The sequence below is a fragment of the Aspergillus stella-maris genome (assembly GCF_047715825.1).
Source record: "Aspergillus stella-maris strain CBS 113639 unplaced genomic scaffold BDV14scaffold_86, whole genome shotgun sequence".
Taxonomy (NCBI): Eukaryota; Fungi; Ascomycota; class Eurotiomycetes; order Eurotiales; family Aspergillaceae; genus Aspergillus; species Aspergillus stella-maris.
This window is the reverse complement of record NW_027396880.1, coordinates 34,622-60,839: the sequence shown is the minus strand read 5'-3', so window position 1 is coordinate 60,839 and position 26,218 is coordinate 34,622. Positions and strand designations below refer to the sequence as shown.

Genomic DNA, 26,218 nt, shown 5'->3' with positions numbered 1-26,218 from the left:
CCTCGACATCTTCATGATGAGAGCTTGACTGGTCGTTCTCGGATGGACTACCCATGGATGCAATATCAACATATGTCAACAAGAGACTGGACAAAATACTGCTACAATCCTATCCAGAGCGCCCTGGGCTGCTTGCTGCAACTGAGCTACCCCGGTATATTCAAAACAGCGACCCTTCGTAAATACCGAGGACCAAGATAGCAATCTCGTAATCCAAACCCTGCAAGAAAAAGCAAATAAGCACTGACAGTGGAGCAAGCAGAGCATCTATCACAGACAGCCCAGATGGCGTAATAGCGCTCCAGATCGCACAATAGTCTCTAACTCATGTTGTGTCCCCCACCTCCATAAGCACCTTTTTGTTTTTTCTGATGACTTGCGCCATTTCAGCGTTGGGAGAATCATCATGCGATTGGCACGACACCACCTGCGACCCCCTAACCGATGGTTCTTCTGGTCATGGATATGTGACATCGCCATCAACAGACCCATGGTCCATTGAGGCCGGGGACAGAAGACGAGCAATATGCAGCTTAATGAGTGGCAGCTGCGCCAACTGTCCATTGCTGGGCGAACGGCGTCAGCCCTCTCCATACTGGGCGTGGCAACCATCATAGCGACGTTCTGCTACAGTCCAAATTTCCGCAGTCCGACGCATCGGATTATGCTCATTAATGCATTCTATAACCTGTTCGACTTTATCGCGACCATGATCTCTGTTAGTGGGCCGGAGGCGGGGGATGAGTCGGGATTGTGTCGGTTTCAGGCTTTTTCGCTGCAGATGTAAGACCCTCACATTATTAGACCAGGAGAAGGATCTTTTACTGATGGTATTCAGGTTTCCAGTCGCAGATGTCCTCTGGACCGTCGCAATGACATGGGACGTCGTTCTCGTCGTCCTCTACCACTACGAGCCCGAAGCCCTACGAAAGCTGGAGAAAATATACCTCGCAATCATCACAACCCTAACATTCATCCCGGCGCTAGTATTTCTTTTCATACGAAGCGATGATAAGGGTCCGCTATACGGCAGTGTGACATTCTGGTGCTCTATATCGCCAAACTGGGTCCTCTTCCGCATAATCTTCTATTACGGCCCCATCTGGTTTCTTATAGTTGTGGTCTTTGTGCTCTACATCGTCATCGCGCATGAGATATTCAAGTTACGGCATGAGTTGATGCTTACGACGAATGACTGTCTTGTTCTTTCTTCGACTGCGTCGCCGAGTAGTGAGCCTGTTGAACGGGCGGCAAGGGGTGATTCCAAAGACAGTGATGGTATTCTCTCCAGTCCATCCTCCCTAGGTATTCTATCTTCACCATTCTAATAAGAAACGCAGCTCCAATAAAAAGACGTCAATCCTCCCTCTCCCTCCGAAAATTCCTCCTCATGCCGATCCTGTTCTTCCTCGCGCTCTTAACGACGTGGGTCACGCCAACAATAAATCGTATCTATGCGTTCCGGCATCCGGGGGAGGAGCCGTATGGGCTTATGGTTGGCGTTGCGGCGTTGGGTTCGCTCAGGGGGTTTTGGAATGGGATTATCTTTGTTACGATGCGGTCGAAGGGGAGGCGGTAATACAGTGAATAATAGGAGGGCGTTTTGGGTTCGGCTAGGGGGAGACTATTTTGGGAACGGTCAGGCTATGGCCTTCGATGGACAGTGGTTAGGGTACTTTGGAATATAACCTGAGTTACAAGGGCAGGATATACGGCCCATGCATGTCTGAGATCGAAATGGCATCAAATTACCTCCACTCTTTCCTACCCATTGCTAGGTAACCTCACCTCCATAAGACCAAAACCAGATTCTCCAGTCCCAGCTAACGCTCCGCAGTATAAACAGTAGCCCCCTTCTCGCTTTCCCCAACCCCCTGGCTCTGCACAGTAACAAGCTCACTAACCTTCTCTGTCGCCGCCGCACCACCAAGAATAGCCCGATCACCGTCAAAGTACTTAACAATCTCCTCAAGCGGCGTGCGCCTAGTCTCAATATAGTATTTCCAGACAACAAACAGCTCAAAGCATAGCCAGACGCAGTAGACAATGTAGTACTTCCAGCCAATATCCTGGAGCGCAATGGGGTTGACGTACTGGTTGAACCAGAGGGATAGCGAAACGCAGAAGAACATCAACGTCAACCCCTTAGCGCGCAGGCGGTAGGGCAGGATCTCAGAGGAGTAGGAGACCAGGAGTCCCGAGAAACCAATGTTGTAGAAGATGTAGTAGAGGAAGATGAATACTATCACTGTGTTTCCGGCGTTGTTGTCTGCGCCGCCTGGGCCGTGGGGGAAGCGTGCGAGGGCGATTGTTGTGGAGATGAAGCAGAGGAGCATGCCGATACAGGAGGTTATGAACAGTTTCCGACGGCCGATCTTGTCGACGAAGAAGCAGATTCCTGTTGCGGAGACGACGTTGACGGCGTTGAGGATGGAGTTTATGGTTAGGACGGTGTGGCTGTCTGTTATGCCAATGAGGTCGAGGACCTGTTTTCGTTAGTTTTTTACGTTTTCGATTGGTTGGTAATACATACCTTTGGCAGGAAATATGATACGATGCCGTTGCCAGACCACTGGGAAAAGAAACCGATGGAAATCAAGATGATGGATCGGTGGCGGTTGCCAGGGGTGGACCATAACTCTGACCACCCGTTGCCCTCGAGTTGTTTCTCTAGGGCGAGGGTCTGTTGAATTTCCTCGAACTCCACATTGACTAGCTCGTCATCTTCATCGCCTTGGGCGTGGACATATGCGAGGATCTTTTTGGCCTTCTCCAGTTTGCCCTTGGAGATCAGCCAGCGGGGCGATTCTGGGACGAACCTAACAGTCCTATTAGTCCTGATGTTCGGTGATCCATGAGCCAAAGACGTACCAGATAAATACCAATTGGCAGACGGATGGAACTCCCTGAAGCAAGCAAGGGACACGCCACGACCAATCGCTCCCCTTGATCTGGTTTGTACCGAGTGCGACGCATGCACCAATCAAACTACCAACGTACCATAGGGAGTTGTAGATGGTACTGTAGATCGCGCGGTGCTGTGGGTGGACCAGCTCGGTGACGAGAAGAGGCGAGCATTCCTAATGTCACTCGTCAGCTTGTGACATTCGATGTAGATATTATAATTCGTCCATACCTGCGCAATACCCAGCCCAAAGCCAAGAATGATACGACCGACGACGAACAGCGCAATCTTGTATCCAATCGAGACCATCACGACGCCAAAGAGCATTATCACGCAGCCGACGACGACACCAAAGCGACGGCCACAAATGTCGGCTACGTAGGGTACGACGGGAATAGCGAGGATAGATCCGATGGACATGGACGCTGCGAGGAGACCAAGGGTTGCTCCTTCGGGGTGGTTGTACGCTATCTTCATTAGACTCTAGCCTCCTGGTAGGTGGTGATGCGAAGGCCTACACTCATTCCAAGATTCAAGTGCCTCGAGACCGTTCATAAGGGATCCATCGTATCCTGTGCCTGTTAGTTGCTTATTCATGGCCAGTGTCCATCTTTCTCACCATTAGTCGCAGAAGTGATCATGGCTGCCCACAAAGTAAGATACACGAAGCGCATCCCCTTCATCTTCCACCACTTGACCTTGGGCCATTCTCGGCCAGCGAGCCTGAAGGTATCTTTACCCATTGCAATCGTCAGATGATGCCGTCTGCTGCACCAGAAGGCTGGGAGTGTGATGGCAAACTCGACGCCCAGAAGACCCTGCAGGGGAAGGATGCCCACTTTATACAAAGACCTTGACAACACCACGCGATCAAGGCAAAATGGATAAATTACTCCGCCAACCAAGCTCTTAGCAGGAAGCGACTAAGCTTCTCTTTGACACACCTGCTCATTTTAGCCGGCACGCGGGGATGCAGGGTCCGTGATGCTTTGAGAATGACCAAGACATACCCCGGACCCGCCCCCGAGGTCTAGACCATATTTCTGCACCTTAGGATGTTAGAATTGACTGATTGGTTCAGGTCGTAAATAGAGCTTTGACGCTAGCAAGCAAGCGGCTCGTCTATCTGCCCTGGACCAGGCTGGCGCAAAAACAAGACCTGTTAGGCGAGGCGGGGGGATCAGATGGCCCGTCCACTCAAGCATTTGGTCATTCTTAGGCGAGATGCTCCGGGATTAAAAGGGAAACTGCCCAGGCAACCGTGGCGAATTCAGGTAATGGGTTGGGTTACCATCTGATAAGTAACCCTGGGTCTATCCGTCTGGAAGGGGTGCGACGATGCGCTGTGACAGAAGCTTAATTTTTGGTATTAAAAACGGTACACGAACACCTCGTGTTCTTTCTGGATGATTGAATAGCCTGATATCTCGCATTAGGCTGGCTTCGCCACCAAATTGCTGGGTTTCCGGGCTTGGTTCGAGTAGAAGCGACTTCAGGCTGCTAGCCCACCAATCGCTAATATCCCAACAGACTGGGGCTTACGTGTGCTAACGCCTGAATCAATCGGTCTACCATGAGTTGCAAGCGGATGCATGCCTCTATTCCTCCACGGCTGGGTTCTGCGACTCCCCTTCGTCCGTGAGCCCAACCTTCCTCGCCACAAAATAAGTTGGTACAACAGCTAGTCCCCATAAACCAAAGTTGACTCCCAGAGCAGCAATCAGCTATGTCTATATTAGCAACGTATCCCATCCTCAATATCCAATGGCAAGCACTCACCGGCGCAGAAGTAGAGCTAAGCCCACTTGCAACAGCACCACCCGCAGCTTCAACGGCACGCACCGTCGAAGTAAGACGAACAATCTCAGCCGGGCCTCTGGCGACATATCCTGCAAGCCAGTAGCCGTAGTTATAGGCGAGGGCGAAGTTAACCTGCATCATGATATAAAACGCCCACCCGCGCCCAAATCCGCTATTAGACCAGTCTAGAGTTGGTGTGTGGATCTCATATCCATGCTGGACAACAGCGCCCCATATCCATGTTCCGCCGAACAGTGCCATGATGAATATGTATGAAAATCGAGCGCGCTGATTGAGAATGAACCGTTGCCAATCGAGAAATGTTCCGAAGAAGAAATTCGCTGTGATTTGCGCGAGCGCTGAGATTAGTGAAGCAAGTGCCCTTGCACGAACACTGAAGTATAGCGTTAAGTAGGAGCTCGCGTATGAGAGAAGAAAAGTTGCGTAGAAGAAGAAGGGGGCCATTAGGAGGAAGTCTCTGCGGATGAGAATTTTGGCAATCTCCATGAGCTCGGAGACTGTACTAATCCTCTGCGCGGTCTTGACCTTCTGTCCATCGGCGCGCTGGACCTTGTCTGGTGTTGAGAGGAAGAATGCGACAAAGGGGGCGAGGCATTCTACACGAATCATTAACGAAATGCATCGACATTTTGCGAAGGATAGACCTACGCAGGACCACAAACACGATATAGGTTCTCCAGTCGAGCTTCCCTGTTGATTTTCCAGAATAGTCTGATCATCGTTAGGAACATCTCGAACATGGAGCGACGAACTCACTGAAAGCAAGATTGATGATACCGCCAACGATTGAGCCTCCCTAGAACCATTAGCATCTCGCTTAAAAATGGCAAACCGAGACTTGCATTGCGATACGCCAACCAATAAGCTAGATACCTTCCTCTTTGTGAGTCGATGGGATCTTGTACGGTCAGCACATCACGACTTCATGGACTCCAAGTAACATACAACTAATCATAATTGCTCCCTCCGCAGCCCAGAATATGCCGGCCGTGATTCCACAAGCTGTAGCGCCAAGGTAAACAAACCATTCGTTCCCGTAGCGGTTGTTGGTGTACAGCGACGCCGCATACACGCAGTATCCGGTGGTGCCGAATATCAATGCATTTTTGAGACCGACTCGATTGGCGACAACACTTCCAAGAGCACAGGTGACGACCATCATCACGCCGAGCACGGAGTTTGCGGCCATGACGAGGTATGGTGATTGTTGGCCGCCGGCGCCGGTTGACTGCATGGCATTGTAGAGCCCCGGGGCGAGGAACGCGCAGAGGCCGACGACGGTCGCTTGAAAGAAAACCTGCCGGTAAAAAGGCCCCTTTATAGCACTGATTTCGACATCATCAACGTCAACTGAAGTCTTTGGAGTACCCATTGTGTGAGTAGTCGACCGTTGAGAAAGACTGTGACGTTTTGTTCTCTTGACATCTATGCAGGATTGCAGCAGAATACTATATCTTCTGCCCGAAAAACAGCAAGCACGCTATGGAGTCGTGCGCTCGCGAATAGTGGGCCAGTAAGCCATGCGCTTCTTGTTCAGAGTGTCGGGTTGCCAGTATTGGTTGGACTAATGTTGTCGCGATTCTGGCGTCCATTGCGTGCTCCTCCAACGGCAGATACCGGGGTGTCTCCGAAAGATATTTCCTTATTCATTCTGAAATTGGAGAAATGAGGTCCCTGGATCTAGAATAAATTTCCAAAGCAATCCTTGGTGAGCTAGTACTGCTGTATTTCATTGGCTTCCTGTAGGAAACCGAGCACTGCACCATGGCCTCAACCGACGCAGTCTTTGAGCACTTACAATTCGAAACCCAAAGGGATACCAAAGACTTTGGTCTCTCTTGGAGCGCTCCCTTTCCACTAGCCTTAAAAGCCTCCAACATCAGTACCGTCGCTGAGGCAGTGTCCGCAATTAGAGACTTCACAAAATCAGGGCAACTCCGCTCGCTCATCAAGCACCACGGCGGCGCAATCCTCCTCCGCGGTCTTCCCATCAAAACACCCCATGACTACAGCGAAATCGCACACGCGTTCGGGCTACGAGCACATACTGAAGTAGGCCGTCCACCGCTGAGGACAGTTCTCGCTCCTAACGTCAAGACTGCGAATGAAGGGCCACCAGAGCTTCCCATCTGGCCTCACAACGAGTACGGCTGGTCCACTATCAACCCAGCTTGGTTGACGTTCTGTGCCCTAAAGGTCCCGGAAAGTGGTGGTGCGACGCCGATTACATCAAGCATCTATATCGCGCATAAGTTGCAGGAGCGCACGCCGGGATTTCTGGCGGACTTGAGAAGGCTAGGGGCGCGGTATACCTATCGGTACACAACCGAGACACTGGTTTCGAACACAGGGAATAGTATCCGCGGTGCGTACGGACAAAATGTCAATGATGACGACGACGAAAAAACGTTCAAAACCAAGATCGAAGCCGAGGTCCGGAGGCACAGTGAGAATTTCGAATGGCATGCAGATGGGAGTCTAAGTGTCACGCATGCCGTGCCAGCAATTTGTCTTCACCAACCTACCGGTGCAGCTGTGTTTTTCGGGAATATCACGTCTGCTTGGGGACGTAGTAGGTATCATGGGGCTACCAGGCCACCATTTCAAGGAGACGATGGGTCTTATCATCCTCCGCCACAGTTTGGGGACGGAACGCCAATGAAGGTTGAGGATTTAGATCTGTTACTAGATATTGCGGAGGAAGGAGCTATTGAGGTTCACTGGGAACAGGGAGACCTAGTGATGCTCGATGTGAGTGCATCCTTTCCGCTAGGTAACTTGACACGACTGACCAGGCTCGATGTAGAACTATGCGGTGCAGCACTCACGGCAGCCTTGGGCTGGCGAGCGGCAGGTTCTAGCGGCGTTGTGGGATGACCCGGAAGACGATAGAATTGGAGATCTCACTGACGGGGCTGAGCTTTTAAAAAGGCACCATGAGTGCCCATCTTTCTTGAATGAGAATCAGTAGTAGAAGGATGGTGAGAGGTATCACTGTCGAGTCCGAAGAAGTGCTGGGCCCTCACGTGTTTGACCCTTCTTGCCGCGTAAGGATCTCAAGAAGACGAACTTATCTCGATGTATGGAACAATTAGCTATGTTATTCGATTCTATTTATGCACATTATTTATCATACATTACAACCACCCCTTAGGGCCACCCCACTTTCCGCTAAGCATCGACTCAAAGTAGACCCAAGGGAAGAAGTGCTTCTTCAGGTAGTAGAACTCCTTGCGAGGTGTACCCTGGTCAATACCGAACCACTGGTTGAAAGTCTCCTTGGGAACACCGCCGTACTTGAACTCAGCAAGGAGAACCTTGCCGTATTCGGTTGTCAGGGGGCACGAGGTGTACCCGTCATATGTGGCATCGAGGGGCTTGCCCTCGCTTGCGCGGAGCAGGTTGTTTACGAGGACGGGAGCCTCAGCTGTGACTGCGGCGGCGGTCTTGGAAGTCGGCAGGCTGGATGCGTCACCAGCGGACCAGACGTTGCCGAATTTCTTGTGGCGGGTGGTGCCGTCGTCGACGTCAACGTAACCGGCATCATTAGCGAGAACGCTGTTCTTGATGAAAGCGTGAGGGCCCATCTTGGGGACGACGTGGAGGAGGTCGAAGTCCCGGGTGACGTTGGCCTGGCCGTTGGGGCGGCCGAAGACTGCCTTCTTGCCGTCGATGGCGACCAGGTCGTGCTGGAAGAGGCCTTCGACACCGCGCTCCTTGCGAAGTTGCTCGAGGGTGGCGCTGTACTTGGGGACACCGAACATGGTGGGTGTTCCTGTGGCGAAGGAGATCTTGATGGGCGAGCTGGCGGGGTTGCTGGGGTTGTACAGTCCAGCCTTCTTCCAGTAGTCGAGCGCAAGCCACATGATCTTCTGAGGAGCACCGGCACACTTGATGACACCGGCGGGCTGGGTGAAGATGGTAGAGCCCTTCTGCAGCTTCTCAATCTGGGGGAAGACATTGGCGACGGTGTCGTAGGAGTAGACAGTAGAGACACCCGAGTCCTGAGCAGCCAGCGCCTCGGACAGACCCTTGATGCTACCGAAGTCGAGAGTGATACCAGGGGCAACAACAAGGTGATCGTAGTTGACCTTGTCGTTGTTTCGGAGAGTGATAAAGTTCTCCTCTGGCGAGAATGAGCCGACGCTCTGGTTGTAGAACTTGAGCTTGGGGTCAATCAGGCCGGCCAGCGGTTCGCGCAACTGCTCCCGAGACTTCAAACCACCACCAACAAGCGTCCAGCCGGGCTGGTAGTGGTGCCAGATGGCCGGATCGACAATGGCAATGTCATCCTTGACAAAGCGACCAGTGCGCAGGAGCTGGTGGCTGATGGCCAAACCGGCAGTACCTCCGCCGATCACGACGACTTTGTGGTTGCGCGCCGCGGCATTGACGGGGGCGGCAGTCGCGAAAGACCTGCTAGAGGCAGAAGCAGCACAAGCTGCAGAGGCTACTTGTCTGGAGAGCATTTTGGAAGGTGGTCTAGACCAGAGACTGCCCGTGGGGGAATCTGAAGATTTTGGTGTTGCGCTGGTGGCGGCGGAAAAAATGCTGACTCATCAGGAACCGTATGATCGGCGATCAACTCCGATTACGGCCCCGCGTCGGTCACATGACAGAATCACATGACTGCTATGGTCGCGCCTTCCCAAATGGTTGTCGGAGCATACTGCCCTTTGGTACCGCCTGCCCCTACGGTCGACCTCGCTTAGTCATTATATCCCTATTTAGTTAGGCAGAGCCTACGGGCTACTACGGGCACCCCTGAATGGTCAAGCATCTTGGTTTCCACAATGGTTGCTTATCACGTGATGCTTGCTTCCTGTCAACCAAGGTGGACTTGGATTACTCATCTAGGCCAATCGGACATCGCGTTTCCTGATTCACTTGATCTACATATCGCTGATGTGGCCTATCGTTTCAGAAGGATACATGATATCATAGTACCCCTCTTCTTTGGGGTCTAATGAGGCCTCTGGCCAGATACATAAGCTCTATACAGACTGTAGTTAGAAGAGCAAGACCTTCAAGAGGATCCAGCTCGGATAGACTCGTTATTTTAGTCCGGCGACCCGAAAGCGCTTAGTAATTGGCTTGGCGGTCAGGTGACAGCCGCGCGACTCCAAAATTCATTTTTATATCGATTAGTCACCCAGCTGGTATCCACCAATAAGAAGCCACCTCTGCCGCTCATACTTCCTCGCGTCAACACGGTTGCTATGCGTCTGGCAAACTACAGTACATAGTACTCGCCTAGTATAGTACCTAGTACAGCAATATTAATCAGTCACAACCATTCCCTCGTCCTGCGCTCTTCGCGTCCACTCCATCCAACTGCCGTCATACAACCTCCGCTCCATACCATACCCACTCAGCTGCAACGCGAGATCCAGCGCCGCTGCAGTCACCCCAGAATTGCATGTTAGCACCACTGGCAGCTTTCCATCCACCCCAGCGGTTTCGAAGCGTGTCTTCAGCTCATCTGCAGATAGCATGACCTTGTCGTCATCCAGAATGGAGGCCAATGGGACGTTCAGTGCATTCGGCATGTGTCCAGAGCGCAGAGCTGGGTGGAGCTCGGGTTCTTTCCCCGCGAAACGACCAGATATCCGCGCGTCGATTATTTGGAATTGGTCTTCAGTCTTGCTGGAGAGGGATTGGTGTAGTTCTTCGTATGCAATCACCGCTTCAGAGTCCAGTTCCTTGGCAGGATAGTCTTGTTGGGTTGGAGGGAGTTTCGTCAACGGCCCCGAAGCCACAGAGTATCCTTCTCTGATGTAGCGCGGAAAGTTATTCAAGACATGAACGTCATGTTGGCCGAAGTGACGACAAGCCCATGCGACCCGCGGTGAAGAGTAGAAGCCGACCTCTAGCACATCGTAGACTACCAGGATGTCGTCTGGCTGAACGCCAAGTTCGGTCATGCATTTGGCAAATTTGGATGCTGATGGAAGCATTTGGGGATATGGAGATGCTGTGTCTCTAATTTCCTCCATATTGAAGAATCTGTGGTGGGTTAGTTGGATTCTGCCGGTTGTTGCAAACTGAGGTCGGAGATATAAATTTACATAGACCCGGGAATATGCTGAGCTTTTAGTGAAGAAATGTGGGACGGCTGACCAGCTGCTACAGGGATGATACGCCGGGAAGAGGCATTGGATAGAGCCGTATGTAGCTCTGCGGGAGACACAAGCAAGGACGGAAATGGAGTAGCCATGATGCTGGACTAAGGTACTTCTGTAGCAGTCTGTACTTGGCCCCTACAGGAGAGTATAGAGTATGCTGTTGTGCGCTGCATTTTTCGAATGTTTGCATTGTTTGTGGGAAGTGATTACATCATCGCGTATTTACCCCTCCAACTGTCAACGCGTCCAGCGCAACAGTGCTTCTTCTACACGCCCAGCATGACCAGAAGAATGCGAAAACCAAATTTCAACGCCTGCATCGGCAATTGTGATCGATCGACACGCGTTTACCCGAGATTTACCTCCGAGGCACCGCCCTGACTGCTCCCCTGCCACCAACTCTCATGCCAATCCCGCCAGATGAGCTCGCTCTCGATCGCCCGCACAAAATCCACCGGTTGCGACACCGTCCGCGCAGTCCCTGGCCTTGTATCCGATGCAGGACCCCAGTCAAATGCGACTTGATTCTGGAGCTGGAACGGAACACCGAAACCGCCGCTCGGATCGTTTGGTGTCTGCAGAGGGAAATCCGCCGGCAGATTCTGCAGGGACTCGAAGGGGTTGAACACTGGCATTTGCGATGGTACTTGAGGGTCGACAGAAGACACTGGGTCATAGTACGCCTGGGACCGTGGTGCTGGACCGACAACCGTGAGGTTTGGAAGTTGTTGACGGGAATGAACCGCTCGTGAGACGTCATTCAACGCCCGCATGGCGTTCGCTATCGGCACGAAGTTGGGTCTGATCAACGCAATCTCGGACATAATGCTCACCACCTTCTCCAATGTGCATATATCCTCTTCGCATTCGCTCGCATCGTCGGACGACATGATATGGTAGTAGAGGGTGAAAAAGGCGCAGAATGGGTAGAACGTAACAAGGCTGAGAAGGTCAGACTTGGTTTCACCGGATTGGAGCTGACTTACTGTGAATTGTAGCCCTGGTGCTCCTTAGTTGGAGAAACATGTCTTTGCGACCATTCATAGATGGTCCTGATGACGATTCTCGCGGCCTCGACTGCCTGAGGGTGTGGGATTCGATCCGTATCTGATGCTTTCCGTCGCATGAAGATGATGAAGCTGTGAATCGCAATAACGGATTCTGCATAGAGCCAGGACTTTTCCAGACTGACTGCGGACGATCTTCCCAGGGATAGCAGGTCCCAATCCTCGGCCAGCTCCGCCAACTGGTTGCAGCAATGGTCAACCCTGCTGCTAAGCTTCTGCCCTGAGACAGTCTCGATGGCCTCGAAGAAGCTGTCCATTATGTAAAGGACCCGCGACCAGACAATGAATAGGGTGCACTGGATTCGCTTGGGTTGCTTCGTTGCCGGAGATATTTCCTTCGGAAGTTTGACCTGCGTTACTTCTGCACACCGCAGAGCCTTGGGCTTGTCATACCAGAGCCTGAAGAGAAAGTCAATCTCAACTAGAAACCAATGCAGCCGGCGGTAGTCTTCCTTGACAGATTCGTCCTGCGAAGGGCCAGGTGCTCCCAAGTCTACATTGTGGATTCCCAAAATCGTGCCGAATCGGCAGGCTTCACAGTGGAATTGCCATGCTAGGTGGTAGTCGAAGTTGTTGATTGCCAACCACCCCTGAACCAATTATTAGCAGATACATTCAAGCATCAGTGGTGTGCGCTCACTATTATGGATGCAGCAAAAAGGTCCAACTCCGTCCCTGTCGCCGTTTCAAGCCATTTGGGAGCCAGCTGAAGGCACTTGTAGTACGTTTTGATCCCCAGCTGTTGCTCCTCAACGGTTCCGATGCTCTGACAGAGGTAGATGGCGCAGTAGTAGATCACTCGCATTACCGGGTCAACCTGTGCGTACGGGGAGTCAATGATATAAGGCATTGCCCTCATGAAATCCGGATCCACAGCCTTTGAGAAAGCACCAAAAATGGAAAAACACGGCAGAAGCGTGTCCAAGAAGGCTGCAATGACGGTCAGCGTAGGGGCCAAGGCAAGCGACAGGAGCCATACTGTTTATGTATCGTTTGGCGTCGTCTATTGGCAATGTGCTCTTCGCATCGGTCGTCGGACCACCGTTGAGACGAGGGCTCGGAGCAGCCAGCTGGACGAGAGCTGTGTCGAGGCGAGTTATGGCACTGTTGACGGTGGACTGATTCCATGGCGACTCGGAGTTCGACGCCAACCGACACTGACTCGTGATGGTCTCGAGGCTGTCCTTTGCGCCGCTCACCATCTGGTAGACGTATTCTGCAGCCGTTAACGGGGCGATGACACTTGGGCTGTTGCACGCACTAGCGGTCCCAGGTTCTAGTTCGAGGTTTCGAGGTGTTGCCTCATCATGAGTCCCAGTCTTGAAAGCGAAGCCTCTGGGCGCTTCCTCTCCTCTAGTAGCTGGTGTAGGCGTAGATGGATCATGGTCTGGAGTTGCAGCCGTTTTCAGTCGCTCCTCCAGCGCCTCCAAACGGTGGTCCAGCTGGTGGAACTCGGACTTTTGTCTACGGTCGCAAATTAGACATTTGTCAACAGAGAGTCAGGCCGACTAACCGCGATCCTCGCGTTTTTCTCCTTTCAGGATACGTGCATTGGATGCCGATGGCATGGCACCGCTTGCACTGGGGCTTCCCTCGGTCGCATTTCAGCTTGCGATCTCTGCACCTTGAGCACTGGGCAGCATTAGTTGAGAGACCAGTGGATTATGTAAGGTAGGAGGACATCGCACCGAGAGTTTCATTCGAAAGGAGGCATCGTATGGCTGCATTGTTTTCTGTTGAGTGGGCAAGCGCGGCTCTAGGGGAGGGCTGCGGACAGTTATAAGACCGCATGTCCGATGTCAATGGGACTTGTTCCAAAACTCTTGGCCGTTGGCATGACTCTTCGGACTTTCGGCCGTAGGACTTGACAAGTCATGATTGGACTCGGTGGCCCCTTTTACCCACTCCTTCCGCTGGTCTGTGGTTGTTCTCCCGCAGTGCGCGGACTCTGGTGGTGGCTGACAGCCAAGCAGGTATACGAGCAACTCAGCCCAACATGGCGCCAGAACGGACTCTCAATCAGGACCCCGAGTCCGTTGGTCCCCCGAGCCCGTTGGAGCTTTGATATAAAATTCCAGCCTCGACTTCCTCATCCTAGCTCAATTTGCTCTTTCACCGTCATAGACAAGCTAGGTAGAGCCAGCCGCCTTGACTTCTGCCAAACAAGACGAAATGAGCTCCAGAAGTCGCACTTGCGCCAACAGCTCAGATTCCGATTCTGAAGAAAAGGTGACTTTAGCTGAACAACAAGTTGAAGCGGATCGTGAGGTGACCAATCTGGCCCGGACACTGAGTGAGCGATCCAAGCAGACACACCATCAGCTGCCCTTTCCAGCAGGCAATGATGTCTTTCTCGACCCCCAGAATCCCCGATTCAACGCCAGAGCTTGGGCAAGAAATTTTTTCAATGTTCGCTACAGCTCGGACGATGCGCCCCCACCGCGCGTCACCGGTGTCGCGCTTAAGAGCTTGAATGTGGTCGGCTATGGCAGTCCAGTTGACTACCAGATGAGCGTCGGCAATGCGCTATTGAAGCTGCCTACTCTCGCGCGACAATGGCTTGGCGGAGAGAAACAGCGTATCGAGATTCTGCGTGACGTTGATGGCCTGCTTCTCCCTGGAGAACAACTCTGCGTACTCGGTCCGCCTGGTTCAGGCTGCTCGACTCTGTTGAAGACCATCGCACAGGAAACCCACGGCTTCCATGTTGACCGAGCCTCATACATCAACTACCAGGGCATCACCCCCAACCAGATGTCGAAGCACTTTCGTGGGGAAGCGATCTACACTGCTGAAGTTGACGCGCATTTTCCGCAACTCGTTGTCGGTGATACTTTGTACTTTGCTGCGCTTGCACGCACACCTCGCCAGATACCCGGCGGCATGAGTCGTAAGGAGTACGCCACCCACCTTCGCGATGTGATTATGTCGACCTTTGGTATCGGCCATACAATCAACACCAAGGTCGGCAATGACTTTGTTCGAGGCGTCAGTGGTGGCGAAAGGAAGCGAGTCACAATTGCCGAAGCAGCCTTGAGTTATGCGCCTCTACAGTGTTGGGATAACAGTACTCGTGGCTTAGATAGCGCAAATGCAGTCGAGTTCTGTAGGACTTTGCGAACACAAGGCGATGTCTTCGGAGTGACTTCGTGCGTTGCAATTTACCAGGCACCGCAGGCAGCATATGAGGTAAGACCAATTCCTAAATCTGCCGAGACGTGCTAATCAGTCATTAGATCTTTGACAAAGTTACTGTTTTATACGAAGGGAAGCAGATCTATTTTGGCCCTGCACAGGCGGCGAAAGAGTACTTCATCCAGCTCGGATTCATCTGCCCGGATGCTCAAACAACGCCCGATTTCCTGACTTCCATGTCAAGTCCTGTTGAGCGCGTTGTTCGACCTGGGTTCGAGCACCTGGTGCCTAGGACTTCAGATGACTTTGCGAAGCGTTGGAAGGAAAGTTCCGAACGACAGGCTCTTCTCCACGACATCGAGCAGTACGATAGTGATCATCCATTCGACTCTACCGATCTTCATGCCTTCTCTTCATCTCGTAAAGCAGAGAAGTCAACCAAACAACGAGCAAAGTCCCCTTACACCCTTTCATATTGGGGTCAGGTTCGCATCTGCCTCTGGAGAGATTTTCAAGCCTTAAAGAACGACCCCAGCGTCACGCTCGCTATGCTGATCGGCAATTTCTTCGAGGCTCTGATCATATCAAGTATCTTCTATAATCTGGCTGGCGATACATCCTCGTTCTTCTCCCGTGGGGCTCTGCTGTTCATGATGGTGATGCTGAACGCCTTCTCCAGCATCCTTGAGATCATGACGCTCTACGAGAAGCGGACCATTGTCGAGAAGCACAATCGATACGCACTCTATCACCCCAGTGCCGAAGCCATCTCCTCAATGATTATGGCAATGCCCTACAAAATCGTAAACTCGCTCCTAACGAACCTCGTCCTATATTTCATGGGCAATCTTCGACGTGAACCAGGCGCATTCTTTTTCTTCTTCCTCATTTCGTTCTCCATGATGATGGGAATGTCAATGTTCTTCCGCTTCTTTGCCTCTCTAACAAAATCCATTGAGCAGGCTCTTGCACCTTCATCGATTATTCTTCTTGCCTTGGTGCTATACACAGGATTTGCTATACCGGTAAGCTATATGCGCGGCTGGGCGTCGTGGATCCGATGGTTGAATCCAGTTTCGTATGGATTTGAAGCGGCTATGGTTAACGAGTTCCACGGGCGCGAGTTTCCATGTGTGTCGTTTGTACCCTCTGGTCCTGGATATGAAAACGTATCGCTCCAAGAACAAGTCTGTTCAACGGTCGGCGCCGTTCCCGGGTCTAACGTTGTTCAAGGCACTGACTTTGTTCGGTCATCATATGGATACGAGAACAGCCATCGTTGGCGCAATTTTGGGATTCTCGTCGCTATAACAGTCTTCCTGGCGTTCCTTCACTTGGTCACGTCCGAACTTGTTTCTTCCCAGCGCTCAAAGGGGGAGGTGCTTGTCTTTCGCCGCGGAAACGCTCAGAAAGTCCACGCGAAGCGACAAAATCATGATGAAGAGCAGGTCCCGGACTCCGAAGCACAGATGGAAAAGACTGTCGATGAAGAACCCGGTATGGTTTCTGGAGTGGAGAAACAGTCTTCGATATTCCACTGGGAAGATGTGACCTATGATATCAAGATAAAAGGCGAGCCGAGGCGCATTCTTGACCGAGTTGATGGCTGGATTCGACCAGGCACATTGACAGCACTTATGGTGAGCATCTACTTTCGCAATACTTCATTTCTTGTACTGATCATGTTCTCCAGGGTGTATCTGGCGCCGGGAAAACCACTCTTCTAGACGTACTGGCCAGCCGCACCACTACTGGTGTCGTTGGTGGCAACATGCTTGTTGATGGGCGCCCGCGCGATGAGTCGTTCCAGCGCAAAACAGGCTATGTGCAGCAACAGGACCTTCACCTGCATACCTCAACCGTACGAGAAGCATTGGAGTTTAGCGCTCTTCTTCGACAACCACCTCAGTACACGCGTGCCGAGAAGCTTGCCTACGTTGAGACAGTCATTGACCTGCTGAACATGAGAGAGTACGCAGACGCTATTGTTGGCGTTCCAGGCGAGGGCCTCAACGTCGAACAACGAAAGCGTCTTACGATCGGTGTTGAATTAGCCGCGCGTCCCAAATTGCTCCTATTCCTCGATGAACCTACCTCGGGTCTAGATAGCCAGACATCTTGGTCGATTTGCAACCTCATGGAAACTCTAACCAAGAACGGACAGGCCATTCTCTGTACGATTCACCAGCCTTCGGCTATGTTGTTCCAGCGCTTTGATAGACTGCTGCTGCTAGCAAAAGGAGGAAAGACGGTCTATTTCGGCAAGGTCGGTCAAGGGGCGCGCACATTGATGGATTACTTCGTTCAGAACGGTGGCTCTGCATGCCCCCAAGACGCCAACCCAGCAGAACACATGCTTGAGGTTATCGGTGCAGCACCTGGAGCGCAGACAAGTATTGACTGGCCCGCCGTATGGAGGGCGAGCCCCGAATATCAGGAAGTGCGAAGCGAACTGTCAACGTTGAGAGAGCTTGCGAACAAGCCCTCGCAAGTCTCGGATCCAAATAACAAGTCTAGCTATTCTGAGTTTGCTGCTCCCTTCACCGAACAGCTAGTTCAGGTTGGACGCCGTGTGTTCCAGCAGTACTGGCGCAGTCCCTCCTATATTTACTCGAAGGTCCTACTGACCATTGGCTGTGTAAGTTTACCACATCCACAAGCCTGACCACTTTACTAATTCGCGCAGGCCCTCTTTATCGGCTTCTCCTTCTTCAAGATGGACAACACTCGACAAGGCCTGCAGAACCAAATGTTTGGCGTTTTTATCTTTCTCTTTGTGACCGTCCAGCTCATCATGCAAATAATTCCCTCGTTTGTAACGCAGCGGACATTGTACGAGTCTCGTGAGCGGCAATCTAAGACCTATGCCTGGCAAGCATTCATCCTGTCTAACATTGCTGTTGAATTCTTCTGGAATACTGTAAGTTTTTATACCACGTCTGCCTACCTCTTCGCTAATACGCATCGTAGATCATGGCAATATTCTGTTATCTGGTCTGGTTCTATCCCGTCGGTCTATATCAAAACGCGCAGTATACCGATACAATGCATGCTCGAAGCACCCTAACATGCCTAGTCATATGGGCAACCTTTATCTTCAGCAGCTCATTCGCACACGCATTGATCGCAGGCATCGAGAGTGCGGAGGGCGCATCGGCCTTATCCAACATCCTCTTCATCATGATGTACGCATTTTGCGGTATCCTTGCTGGTCCAGATGCCCTTCCGGGCTTTTGGATATTCATGTACCGCGTCAATCCAATGACTTACATTGTGTCGTCTTTGCTCTCCACGACCCTGGGCGCCGCATCCATGCACTGCGCCGATAACGAGGTCTTATCCTTTTCTGCGCCGTCCGGGATGAACTGTGAGGAGTACATGGCCGACTATCGCGCCGCCAACGGAGGATATCTTCTGAACCCTCAGGCGCAAGGCAGCGAGCAGTGCAACTTCTGCACCCTGCAGTACACCAACGATTATCTGAGTGCGCTTAGCATTAACTTTGATAACCGGTGGCGCGATTTCGGACTCCTGTGGGTTTATATCGTTGTCAACACCGTTGCTGCTATTGCGTTCTACAAGCTCTTCCGCGTGCCTCGGACGAAGAAGACGAAGACGCAGTGATTGAGGGTTTGCTTCGTTTCTTATTGTACTTGTACCTTAAATACGCTTGTGTTTTTCCTGCGTTCCCGCGATATGCTATCTTTGATATACACAAGAACTATATAGTATACTAAGACCTGATGCTTCCTTTATATAACTGAGCATGCTATATATAGTGGTCCAAGTCTGCTTCTGTAGACGCCGCATAAATCGTGCATACCTGAACAAGTATAATTAGTCATCAGTAATCTTATGCACTTGCCACCTCCGCATCTTCACCGCACCGCAACAACACCAGCAACAACTTCCTGCCTCTCCTCAATTCCAGCCTACCTGATCAAGCAATCTGTTACAATGCGCCTCTCAATACTCCCTGCTCTCCTCACCCTCGCCCTCACCGGCTTCACCACCGCCGCCGACCTTGGTGTCGAAACAACCCACGCTGTCGAGTGCAACCGCAAGACGACCAAGGGCGACACAGTCCAGATGCACTACCGCGGAACACTCCAGGCCGACGGATCGCAGTTCGATGCTAGCTATAACCGGGGAACACCATTCAAGTTCAAGTTGGGTGCTGGGCGGGTTATTAAGGGGTAAGTACATGTCCGACTTGGATGCGGTTGGGATGCGCTGGGTTGGAGAGATGCTAATGCGTTTGTTTCTGTTGTAGATGGGACGAGGGTCTCCTTGACATGTGCGTTGGCGAGAAGCGTACGCTGACGATCCCACCCGAGTACGGATATGGAGACCGCGGCATTGGACCCATCCCGGGTGGCTCGACTTTGATTTTCGAGACGGAGTTGATTGGCATCGACGGTGTTCCCAAGGATGAGCTCTAGATGAATCGCTGTCCGTCTCATGAAATACGCGCGATACCGATAGCAGCATAATGAGCTGGATTGACACAGAGAATTGATCGGCAAGACAAACAATCTACGCTGAGCCGGAGGTCGGTGGAATACACTATGGATCCGAAACAAAGAGATGAGAGATGATAATCAATGACGCTTCATTGTACCTATACGAATCCGTCTATACATATCCTTATCGTTATCAAATATTATAATCAAGCTTCGCTTCCCCCTTCACACCCTTTGACCGCCGCTGCGAAAACCAAGACTGCATGTTTAGCGCGAGAGCAAGAACCCAGGATGCTGCGGCGAGGGCGCAAATAGCTGTGAGACCATGGAGGTACAGTGGTTTATCTTCCGTTCGAAAGATTTGGGAACCGGAAATACCGGCGCAGTTTGCGGCCATGACGACCAGCCTGTTACCACAAGTTAGCTTGATTTGACCTATAAGAGGGGGAAATGAGGATGGGAAGGTAGACATACGCCATGGCTACGCTGCGCTCTTGTGGGGACTTGCAATATACGGAGAGCCAGCCGATGTTTAGGACGCTGCAAGAAGACCGAGTTAGCATGTATCGTGGTAGGTGAGAAAGGAGTGATCACTTACTGCATACTAGCATACGAGACATTAGCGACAGCAATGACTCCATACCGATGCCATCTTCCTGACGTCGCTGGTGTAACGCGCAGACAAGCATACGAGATCACATTCCATGTAATCGCGATGAGGACGAAGGGACCTCGATGTCCAATTTTGTCGCTGTACCATTCAGCACCAATCCGTCAATATAATCCGGAAGAACACCTACCTGAGGTATGAGAGGATGAGAATCCACAACATCCCACAGTAAACAGGCACAGAAGCCAACGCATTCGCCCGCACAGCCCCGAACCCAAACGACTTGATCATGCTGGGCGTATACTGCGTCAAACCCTGGAAGCCACTCATCGCTACAAGCGTGATGAAGAAGTGCTGAAGGACTCTTGGCTGCCGGATCGTGTTCCAGATGTCGCGGCCTGTGATCTTGATGTGTCCTTTTGCCTTTGTGGGGTCGTCAAGCAGGACGCGGTGCGTCGCAATGTGTGATTCTCGGGGCGTGAAGTAGCTCCAGCGGCCGGTTATAGAGCTGATTAGGGGGCGGCCGTTGCCTACGGAGGGAGGGACGAAGAGGACGAAGAAGATGGCGATGGTGAGTGTTATTACTCCTTCGACTGGTGATTGTTAGTCAAGATCAAAGTCACTATTCATGGTGAAGGCAGACATACCAAGGAAAATCCAACGCCATCCAGCGAGTCCTCGCTTCCCAGACAAAGTCAACAGACCAGCGGAGATGAGACTCGATGTAGCGCCAGAAAACATCTGTCCAAAGAAGAAGAGTGTCACGCGCAGACTGGTCTCTTCCCTTCTGTACCAGGTCGACAGGTAGTAGAGGGCACCAGGGATGAAACCACCTTCTAGCAAGCCGAGCAAGAATCTCGTTACCAGATAGGCAGGGTATGACTGCACGAATGCTTGGAATGTAGCAACCAATCCCCATACGAAGATCTGGACTGATAGCCATCGTTGGGGCCCGACGCGCTGTAGGATGACGTTCGAAGGAATCTCGCTGATGACGATACCGGCGGAGAGCAACTGCGTGCCGATGTTGACTTGGTTTGTCGTGATACCCAGGTCATCTGTGATGGTTGAAGTCAGGGCAGCGCTGATATTCCCGCGGTCGATCTGAAGAGCGAAAAAGGCAAGGCCGAGGACAGGAATGAGAATTGTATCGAGCTTGAGCTTGAGCTTCTTCTCTTCATGGTCATCCCAGTCTTTAACTATCTCACTGGAGGAAGTGTCAACTGTAAGGCCGTTCTTCTCAGCGTCAAGAACCTCCACGTCCAGCTGGGATTCCTTGAGAGAAGCCATGGCTCAGGATGTGAAGAATTATAGCGGTCTGATACGATACCATCTCGGCAGCCCTCATCCTTTTAAATCTTGAGAAATATCGCTTGAAAAAAGCCATGTTATCTCGGATTACGTTGCAGCGGGTATACAGCGTTGTCGACAGCAGAAGGCGCTATGGCGCAATCATCCACTCTGCCTTAGGGCTAATCAGAACTCCGTCTTGGGCTTATCTGACTCGTCGTCTGTCTTTGATCTGGATTGTGTCTGTGGGGCTAATCAATTTCTGCGTTTATCTTGTTCTTGTCAGTTCTTAGCTTTTTCTCCCCGGTCTTCGTTTAGATGTCTGGGTCTTCTTTGGAGTCTCTGACAAGCAGTCATACGACAAATTCTACACTTCAATAATCACCCAACAACTTTAAAACAAATAATCATATCCTCTTGTATGCAGATTCTAGATTTATGCTTATGTCCAAACATCCCAGTTCAACCCATACCTCGTAAACGGAAGCACATTCTGCGGTCCCTCCGCGTCCACAATATACCCAGCCTCGCAGCGGTCAAAGGATACTCTAGCCTGACTGATGTAAAATGCGTCATACAGCGGATGCAGCGCGTCCTGCAGGTTCTGAACATGACTTCCTGGGTGCAGGACATCCCATGGCTTAATGCAGGTTGGCCCCTTGCAGGACTTTAGAACGAGTAGAAGCGAGTCCAATCTCGTAACTACATTTGAGAGGCTGCGGCCGAGGATTTTGAAGTCACTTTCCGTCTTGGTATAAAGGTTGTTTAGTTGGTATGGATCGATCTGTCGAGTCAGTTTGTATTTTTCAAAGAATAGATGGATAGTTCTTACATCCAGATCATACAGCTCGTGCTCGTTGCTGCACCAAACTGTGTATGCAAGATTATAGTTCTCGCCAATGATTCGCACAGTCTTGTAGGTATTGTTTGCGAAGAAAGGGAGACCGTCTGGGTTACTCAAGGTGCCCTTCTCTCCTTCGAGGTATGACTTGCCCCAGAACTCGACAGTAACATGCTCATGGCGCGGGTGCACACCAGAAGCACTGGGCAGAGGGATTGGCGTGCCGTCAAAGTCCTCGCGCAGAGGTATTTGGGCAATGTCGAAAATTGTAGGAGCGAGGTCGATATGCGTTGTGACGGCATCTTCAACGGTATTTTCTGGAATACCAGGACCGCGAATATAGAAAGGGACCCGGATGTCTTCTTCGAAACTGCATGTTTTGCCTGGAGGTAGCCGGTGCTGTCCAATGTGATAGCCGTTGTCGGCGGTATAGATGATGTAGGTGTTGTCGATCTGACCACTCGCTTCGAGTCGGGTGACAATCGAGTCAACCAGCTCGTCCACACCTTGTAGAGCTCGCAGTCGCTGGCGGTAGAAATGGTCGTGATATTCCACGGTCGATTCGTTCTGCTTGGGCAGGCTACGAATCCAGCTGGCACCACTCGGCTACGACTGTCAGTACATGGTTGCTCTTTCTTATCGGTTGCTGCTTACCTCGTCTGGGTTAAAGTTCTCTGTCCTAGGTACTCTGACGTCCTGGAACAGATGTTTATGTCGATCCAGAGGAATAGGCTCCGTCATGACCGTCGGCAGCTTCGCACTCAGAGAACTAACATCTACATTCGAGTGAGGAGCGACCGGGGCAACGGTCAGGAAGAAAGGCCGGTCGCCATTGAGTCCATCGTCGAGGAAACCCAGGGCCTTTTCGGTGATAACATCTGTGGTGTGGCGGCCTTCGTAGCTGACGGGTTCGTCGCGGTTCCGTTGGTAGGTCGAATTCAGGTAAGAATAGGTAAAAGGGTCAAGTAGAAAGTCGGAGCCATTGAAGCCATTGACATGGGGGCTATGGTAGTTGTCCACGGTGTGTGCATTGAAGAGCTTGCCCGTGTAATATGTGTCGTAGCCTGCAGACTGTAGCCAAACAGGAAGGAAGGCGTCGTTGAATCCGCGATCAACAAACTTTGGATATCCTCCTGTTTGAAATTAGTATTTGATTTTCTGATTTATATGTCGAGACGTACCATAAGGCGGAGATACGTCAGTGACGTTTGTATTATGCGCCTGACGGCCTGTCCACAGAGACACGCGCGATGGGCAGCAGAGAGAGGTTGTGACAAAGTGATTGCTAAAGAGTGTGCCTTTTTGCTTGAGATGCTTCAATGTCGAGGGCATATAACTCATGGAGTCGAGCTGGAGGTCCTGATCGTCGGTAATGACGAACACGAAGTTGGGCTGCTTCTGCGGAGGTGGCTTTGTTGTACCAAGAACATCCTGGACTATGTCGCACGAGGCCAAAGTAACCAGGGACAGCAGCCAGAAGGACTTCATCTTGGAATTATTGAAGCCACGAGGAGTGACGAGCGAGAGTTGAAGTTGGAGAGTTGGAGTGAAGCTATTCCGCAGTCTGGAGTACAGCAGTGGGTCTTGAATAGCGTTGATCGCGCCATTTTAGGGCAGATTGCATTGGCAGTTTGACAACTCCAGGAACAAAAAAAAGTAATCATGATCCCCTCGAATGGCGTGCTTGGATATTCTCCGAACCTGACTCGAGCTTATCGCCGATGTCCGATGTCAGACATTTTTCAAAAACCCTCCTGGTCTTGATTATGATTGCTTTTCAAGGTCACCACTGCTGCCACCGCAACAATGACTGTGCAGACTGACGAGACGACACCGCTGAACCCTGGGGATCCCAAATACCAGGCCATTGAACAGTCAGTCGCCGGTGATGCTGTCACTGATGAGGAAAGCAATGCCGTCCCGAATAGCCCCTCCACGCCGCCAGTTGAGGCGTTGACGAGCGTGGGCAGCATTATTACTGTGCTTCTTCTGGGTAGGTATTCTAGGATCAGTCAATCGTGTGTATAATGTTGACATATGCAGGTGAATTTATTTCCAATGCCGACGGAACCCTCATCATGGCCGCGACGGCTCGCATCTCGTCGGAATTCAACAGTTTGCAAGGAGCAGCTTGGTTGTCAACAGGATATACACTCGGTGTCTGCGTTGCACAGCCTATGGTTAGTCAAAGAAGTGAAGGAACTGAACTGCGCTGATACTATAAAGTACGGAAAACTTAGTGATATCTTCGGCCGGAAACCACTCCTGCTATGGTCTTACTTCTTTCTCGCCCTGGGCTGCGTTGTTTGGTAAGATGTCAAATCCATATCCCCGGGTTGAACTAATATATATGTAGTGGTTTGGCAGCAGATATGTGGATTGTCATCTTGGGTCGAGCCCTGAGTGGCGTTGGAGGTGCTGGCGTCATGACCATGAGCTCTATCATTATCACTGGTAAACTCTTTTGTCCACTTAGTGCAGCAAGTGTTGACATAGATAGATATTGTCTCCAAGCGAGAAGTTGCCAAATGGCGGTCCTTTATCAATATCTCAATGACCCTTGGACGCAGCATCGGAGGGCCTGCTGGAGGAGTCTTGACAGACACAATCGGATGGCGGTGGTACGTTAAACACGATGATCTGTATTTTATACAGCTGACAATTTCCAGGGCTTTCCTGCTACAAGCTCCACTGCTCGCGGTCGCTGCTCTACTGGTCACAATTCAACTCAAGCTTGCTTATCGAGTTTCAGACGACGAGCCATCTACTAGTTCGAGAATCAGTCGCATTGACTTCCGGGGTTCGTTCTTGGTGGCCACAAGCATCGCTGCGGTCATTCTTTTACTTGATCAGGGCGGGAAAGCGTTCCCTTGGGCGTCGATACCTACATTGGTTCTCTCACTCGCCGCAGCCGTGACCCTAGGCCTCTTTATCTACACAGAACTTTACGTGGCGGCAGAGCCCATCTTTACCCTGCAGATCCTCAAGCGTCCCAATGTCGCCGCAAGTTACCTAGTTAGCTCGTTCCAGGCTGCTGCTCAAGTCGGTATGATGTTTACAGTTCCGCTTTACTTCCAAGTCACATCGCGGGCGTCAAGTACTGTCGCCGGCGCCCACTTGATTCCGGCTGTAGCTGGAAATGCCATCGGCGGTCTATCAGCAGGGTTCTTCATTCGCAAGACGGGCAACTATAAGCCGATTCTTGCTCTAGCAGGTCTTATCGCATGCATCTCATATGTTCTCCAGTTTATCCGGTGGAACGGTGACACTGGGGTTTGGGAGGGTCTTTACATCATCTTTGGTGGGTTGGGAAGCGGCGCAGCGTCCTCGGCGGCGTTTGTCTGTATGACGGCTTTCCTTGAGCCCCAGGAGATTGCGATGGCAACAGGAGGATATCTGCTACTGCTGAACTTTGCCATTACAGCTGGTATCACCTCGAACTATACGTTGTTAGGGTCCGAGTTCAGGAGGCAGTTGCATGCCAGGTTGCATGGGCCGGGTGCTCATAAGGTAGGTCTCAAAGTCCTGGTGCAATACCTTCCAATGCTGACTGTGAATAGATCATTCATCGGGCTCTATCAAGTATCGAATACATTGCCGGTCTGACAGGGGCACTTCGCAAGACGGTGGTGGGCAGTTACGTGGCGGGCTTGAAACATGCTTATAGTAAGTGGATTGGGGCCAAACGTGAACATTCTATTGACGATGACAGTCTTCTCCCTACTCTGCTCTGTATTATCGTCCATAACCGCTGTGTCTGCCAGGAATCACCGCCTTTAGCATTCATAGATTCGTGAAGAGGTGATAAGTAAAGCTGAATGTCGAGAGCGGGTGGAAATATATATCGTTCATTTAGCCAGTTCATTTCCCCATCGTAGGAACATTCAACCTTAAACCAACACCTGCCTTCTCCGAGACAAGCCTTGTATACTTTAGCAATAGATCAAGCCCACTATCAGAA

At 51.4% G+C, this 26,218-nt stretch overlaps 11 protein-coding genes across 11 annotated transcripts; 5 read left to right on the top strand and 6 right to left on the bottom strand.

Moving 5' to 3' along the window:
- Positions 1-402: 402 nt before the first annotated feature.
- Positions 403-1,579, top strand: gprI (putative cAMP receptor (Car4); the record flags this gene model as incomplete). Its single annotated transcript, XM_073776193.1, has 3 exons — positions 403-783; positions 839-1,278; positions 1,341-1,579. The coding sequence occupies exons 1-3, from the start codon at positions 527-529 to the stop codon at positions 1,577-1,579; spliced, it is 936 nt and encodes a 311-aa protein (XP_073623070.1). The 5' UTR covers positions 403-526.
- A 244-nt stretch (positions 1,580-1,823) lies between these two features.
- BDV14DRAFT_193238 (hexose transporter protein) lies at positions 1,824-3,648 on the bottom strand (the record flags this gene model as incomplete). Its single annotated transcript, XM_073771745.1, has 6 exons — positions 1,824-2,486; positions 2,534-2,819; positions 2,872-3,080; positions 3,137-3,372; positions 3,424-3,477; positions 3,525-3,648. 6 exons carry the CDS (start codon positions 3,646-3,648, stop codon positions 1,824-1,826), a joined length of 1,572 nt encoding a protein of 523 aa, XP_073623069.1.
- An 855-nt stretch (positions 3,649-4,503) lies between these two features.
- BDV14DRAFT_193237 (major facilitator superfamily domain-containing protein) lies at positions 4,504-6,098 on the bottom strand (the record flags this gene model as incomplete). Its single annotated transcript, XM_073771744.1, has 6 exons — positions 4,504-4,629; positions 4,685-5,322; positions 5,375-5,437; positions 5,483-5,518; positions 5,565-5,624; positions 5,672-6,098. The coding sequence occupies 6 exons, from the start codon at positions 6,096-6,098 to the stop codon at positions 4,504-4,506; spliced, it is 1,350 nt and encodes a 449-aa protein (XP_073623068.1).
- A 392-nt stretch (positions 6,099-6,490) lies between these two features.
- Positions 6,491-7,697, top strand: BDV14DRAFT_205032 (uncharacterized protein; the record flags this gene model as incomplete). Its single annotated transcript, XM_073774649.1, has 2 exons — positions 6,491-7,477; positions 7,533-7,697. 2 exons carry the CDS (start codon positions 6,491-6,493, stop codon positions 7,695-7,697), a joined length of 1,152 nt encoding a protein of 383 aa, XP_073623067.1.
- A 166-nt stretch (positions 7,698-7,863) lies between these two features.
- BDV14DRAFT_193236 (uncharacterized protein) lies at positions 7,864-10,722 on the bottom strand (the record flags this gene model as incomplete). The annotated part of the gene is made up of 2 exons (XM_073771743.1): positions 7,864-9,208; positions 10,073-10,722. The coding sequence occupies 2 exons, from the start codon at positions 10,720-10,722 to the stop codon at positions 7,864-7,866; spliced, it is 1,995 nt and encodes a 664-aa protein (XP_073623066.1).
- A 476-nt stretch (positions 10,723-11,198) lies between these two features.
- Positions 11,199-13,645, bottom strand: BDV14DRAFT_205029 (uncharacterized protein; the record flags this gene model as incomplete). The annotated part of the gene is made up of 7 exons (XM_073774648.1): positions 11,199-11,793; positions 11,838-12,508; positions 12,559-12,848; positions 12,898-13,134; positions 13,180-13,382; positions 13,432-13,550; positions 13,607-13,645. 7 exons carry the CDS (start codon positions 13,643-13,645, stop codon positions 11,199-11,201), a joined length of 2,154 nt encoding a protein of 717 aa, XP_073623065.1.
- A 445-nt stretch (positions 13,646-14,090) lies between these two features.
- On the top strand, positions 14,091-18,677 carry BDV14DRAFT_205028 (putative ABC multidrug transporter; the record flags this gene model as incomplete). Its single annotated transcript, XM_073774647.1, has 5 exons — positions 14,091-15,107; positions 15,155-16,693; positions 16,747-17,691; positions 17,740-17,973; positions 18,024-18,677. The coding sequence occupies 5 exons, from the start codon at positions 14,091-14,093 to the stop codon at positions 18,675-18,677; spliced, it is 4,389 nt and encodes a 1,462-aa protein (XP_073623064.1).
- Positions 18,678-18,951: 274 nt separating this feature from the next.
- fkbp3 (peptidylprolyl isomerase family protein FPR2) lies at positions 18,952-19,679 on the top strand. The gene is made up of 2 exons (XM_073766527.1): positions 18,952-19,249; positions 19,327-19,679. The coding sequence occupies exons 1-2, from the start codon at positions 19,011-19,013 to the stop codon at positions 19,493-19,495; spliced, it is 408 nt and encodes a 135-aa protein (XP_073623063.1). The 5' UTR covers positions 18,952-19,010; the 3' UTR covers positions 19,496-19,679.
- A 30-nt stretch (positions 19,680-19,709) lies between these two features.
- Positions 19,710-21,416, bottom strand: BDV14DRAFT_205026 (major facilitator superfamily domain-containing protein; the record flags this gene model as incomplete). Its single annotated transcript, XM_073774646.1, has 5 exons — positions 19,710-19,923; positions 19,991-20,056; positions 20,115-20,267; positions 20,317-20,719; positions 20,774-21,416. 5 exons carry the CDS (start codon positions 21,414-21,416, stop codon positions 19,710-19,712), a joined length of 1,479 nt encoding a protein of 492 aa, XP_073623062.1.
- Positions 21,417-21,482: 66 nt separating this feature from the next.
- Positions 21,483-23,862, bottom strand: BDV14DRAFT_149222 (sulfatase family protein). The gene is made up of 4 exons (XM_073766526.1): positions 23,439-23,862; positions 22,912-23,390; positions 22,249-22,863; positions 21,483-22,200 (listed from the first exon to the last, which is right to left on the bottom strand). The coding sequence occupies exons 1-4, from the start codon at positions 23,743-23,745 to the stop codon at positions 21,859-21,861; spliced, it is 1,743 nt and encodes a 580-aa protein (XP_073623061.1). The 5' UTR covers positions 23,746-23,862; the 3' UTR covers positions 21,483-21,858.
- A 158-nt stretch (positions 23,863-24,020) lies between these two features.
- BDV14DRAFT_149176 (major facilitator superfamily domain-containing protein) lies at positions 24,021-26,182 on the top strand. The gene is made up of 8 exons (XM_073766524.1): positions 24,021-24,250; positions 24,301-24,437; positions 24,484-24,566; positions 24,614-24,711; positions 24,758-24,878; positions 24,927-25,767; positions 25,818-25,923; positions 25,970-26,182. Exons 1-8 carry the CDS (start codon positions 24,064-24,066, stop codon positions 26,035-26,037), a joined length of 1,641 nt encoding a protein of 546 aa, XP_073623060.1. The 5' UTR covers positions 24,021-24,063; the 3' UTR covers positions 26,038-26,182.
- Positions 26,183-26,218: the final 36 nt, after the last annotated feature.